Source organism: Limulus polyphemus, unplaced genomic scaffold (assembly GCF_000517525.1).
Source record: "Limulus polyphemus unplaced genomic scaffold, Limulus_polyphemus-2.1.2 Scaffold3853, whole genome shotgun sequence".
Lineage (NCBI taxonomy): Eukaryota > Metazoa > Arthropoda > Merostomata > Xiphosura > Limulidae > Limulus > Limulus polyphemus.
Genome location: NW_013669463.1, coordinates 20,173 through 23,719, shown reverse-complemented (window position 1 = coordinate 23,719; position 3,547 = coordinate 20,173). Strand labels below are relative to the sequence as shown.

General features: G+C 27.9%; 1 protein-coding gene across 2 annotated transcripts in view; it reads right to left on the bottom strand.

The window, feature by feature from the left end:
- Window positions 1-3,547, bottom strand: part of LOC106470164 (cGMP-dependent 3',5'-cyclic phosphodiesterase-like) — a 53,753-nt gene that overhangs the window by 31,018 nt on the left and 19,188 nt on the right. For both annotated transcript variants that reach the window (XM_022398744.1, XM_022398743.1), the window contains exons 9-11: window positions 2,176-2,215; window positions 1,438-1,501; window positions 113-197 (exon numbers count right to left, since the gene is read on the bottom strand). In XM_022398744.1, the coding sequence (XP_022254452.1) occupies window positions 113-197; window positions 1,438-1,501; window positions 2,176-2,215 (189 nt within the window). The remainder of the gene's footprint in view (window positions 1-112; window positions 198-1,437; window positions 1,502-2,175; window positions 2,216-3,547) is intronic.

The window sequence follows — 3,547 nt, the reverse complement described above, 5'->3', positions numbered from 1 at the left end:
GTTAGCATAAATCAGTTAAATAACGAAAAATTAGGTGTCTATTTACTTGTGACCACTCAGTGTATATGTATGTTAAAATTGACAGCCTTGTTACAAGTTCAAAAGACTATACCTCTGATCCATCATCAGCCAAATTTCCATCAAATACTTTGGCAATGAGCTCGTTTTGTTCTTTGTCCAGTAGAAAAAGAGAACACCTGAATGAAAAATAAACAGTTAATTTCAAAAATAACTTATCTAAAACAAATAAAAAAATCATTAATATTAGAGTACAGATTACTACCACTTGGAATAAAATTTATGCCCAGATTTACGATTAATCAATAGCTTCCACATGAAATTGCTTCAAAGGTTCATGTCACAAATCAAAAGAACTTGTGAACTAAGAAATTAAATATTCTGAATAAAACCTTTTTTTTTAATCAATAAGAAACTAGTTCCCTATAAATTTATGTAATTCTGTTTCTATTAAATGTTATTTCAAGAGAATTATAGATATTCAGTTCGATACTTTTTACAACTATTATCTTATTTTATTATTATTATTAGACTTTTACTAAAGTAGATTAAGAGTAACCTTTACATTAACACTGTTTTTACATTTGGCACTTTTTATAATGAAACAGTTCTCAGTGGCCAAATCCCTGAAAGTTGAAAATACTGATTTCATACTAGATAAACCAACAACTGTACTGGTAATGTTAATGTGACTGATTCTGAGACTTGGCAGCCAGGTCCTGGTGATTATCTGATATTAGAAAGCACGTTGAGGAGGCCAATTTCCTGCTTATGAAGCACTAAAACTCCAATGAACAACTCAGTAGTTTTTGGGAAAATAATTCAACTTTTCAGATATTAAGATACTGAAGCCATGAAACAAGTAAATATCTTTTCTGTGAAATTATGCCCTGCACGTTTATTAACAGTAGAAGTATGTACTACAAAAGAACATCCCTTTTTTTACCTTTTTTTAAACATGTACACATTACCCTTTTTTTTTTCACTTAAGGGTCAGCAGAAAAAAAAAAGAGGATGAAGCTATTTATTATTAGGTTTCTTAATGGGTTTGATAGCACATTAACACTAACATCCAACACAAATTCAGTTTTCAATATTATCAGCAATGTTGCCTCCCAAAAATACTAGCAAATGGCATTATTAAAGAATAAAAAAAACACAACATTATAATACAGCAATGATGCTAAAAGTTAAATAAATGCCACTGTAAGTTTTGGCTTTACATTGTCACTAAGGTTTAAAAAAACGTAAATAAAGTAAAGATTTTACTTAAAAGATAATACAAGACAAAATTATCATATGAGACCAAAATAAAACTCTTAATTATCCCAAGTGAGAGATCAAAATATTTTGGTGCTCTATGTCACACAACCCCTAGTGTCATTGTTTTTCGCATTCTTTTAAACAAGAAGTTTTTACCTTTCAGCACTCGTGAGGTTTCTGGCTTCTGTCATTATCTCTTTGAGTAGTAATTTAACATCATCTAAAATAAATGAAAATAAAAATTTTATAAAATAAGGTACACTATGCTAAGAGTTTAATTCAAAGGAAGATTTATTCTGACAAAATGGGCAGATATCTTGAAGTAATGCTAATAAACATACAAACTAGTCTTTCAAATTTGGAGAACTACATTTAAAAATATAAAATTTTATTATATGCAAAAGTCAGTGTTACATTAAGTAGAGTCGTAAACTTCCAAAACCCAGAATATGTCACTACTGTTTCATTGAAAAATGAAGCCAATATTGTTTTCTTGAAGAGAAAATAAACTTTGTTACAAACATTTTAACACAGAAACACAGGTAGTAACTACATTAAATACACAAGTCCATAAACAAAGCAACATGCCTACTAAATTTCAGGAAAATTCCATTGCAAATGTTTAAAAAGAGATTATTCATATTTATTAAATAAAATAAAGGAAGGACAATCACAGCAAGTTTCTGATTAAGAGAGATGACAGCACTAGTGATACAGAATGTGACACAAATATGTTGGTTAAATAAAAAATGATGTGATAAAATATGCTATAAAAATAATTTTTTCCTAACTACGATAAATAAGAGACAAATATGAATAACCATAAACAAAGAATTCATATTTACAGAATTGAAAACATAGTCAGGTAGAAAAAAAAAAGAAATCCATACTCACCCAAATGAGTAAATAGGTTCTTTGCAACAGTAAGAAGAGACTAGGAAAGGAAAGAAATTGGAAAAGTTAATTTTGAACAAGAATATTAGATAAAACACAGAAGGTATCCAACAAACAAGCTTTCCAGTTAGAGTTTAGAAAAATCTCAGGAAAAACACATTTAATTGAAGAATACTGATTATAAAAAGAATATCTTATAATATAGAATATTTTGAATGACAATATTAATTTCTAAGGCCTGATTTTATGATCAAATACACACAACACAGTTTGTGTCATATACATAAAATTAGGTTTAAAGGAGCTGAAAAACACATGTAAAACTTTAAAGGAACTGGGGTACAGTAGATTAATAGCTATCTTAATTCAAGAAGGTCACAGCAATTTGAACTTTTTCAGACATTTTGTTTGTTATTTGATATTGGAAAAAAAAAGATATAAACAAAACCAGATGGTTTGTGATCATTATTTCAGGACTTCTTTGAGTTTTAAGTAACATTAGATTAGCCCATTACGTTAATTTCAGTTCTGACTTTTGATCACTGATGTACCCACCAAACTTAACTTTTGTGTTTAACCTTAGCAAAATATAATAAAATCTTGTTTTTTTTTGTTTTTTTTGCCTTTTTCCCTGAAAATATGTGATATACTACTGTGGGATTTTAATTTATATTAAACAAATATTTCATATGTTTCATTACCATATTTGAACTTTATCTTGAACTTTACATAAAACTTGTATGAATTAGAAAACTAACCCCATCCTATGAATGGAAGGGTTAAGTCCAAAAACATGGCAATTTGAAACCAAGACTGCAACTGCACTGGGAACTTTTAAAATTAACTTTTGAGGATAAAATACTGAGAAAATTATCTTTTTTAACAATATACAAGACAGTCAGAAAAATATTGTGTAAATTATGGTAAGATAACAAAGAGTATCTTGATAATCAATCATAAATATCACAAAACATTCTAACTTTATTCAAAATTCTAAATCTGTAATTAGAAAAGTACAATTTCATACTCTGAAGTCAATTTAATACCAAATTACAGTTCACAGAACACGAGGATTATTAGAGAAATTATGCATACACTGATTTATGTTATTATATTATATATATGTTATTATATTATAGAATTATTTCAGAATTAGAACAGTAAATATTAGTTATTTAAAATAGTTATTTTGAATTTAATTTTTCAATAATATCAATAGCAATAGTTTTATTAACCAGTAGTGGAAATTGCTAAAATATCAATTCACTGCACTCTTTGTCACCTTATTGCTTTGTGTATATATACACCTGGAAAAAAGTTAAGCACCCCCGTGTTTTTTTCAAGTGATTCAGATTCGACGTTCTTGTGACTG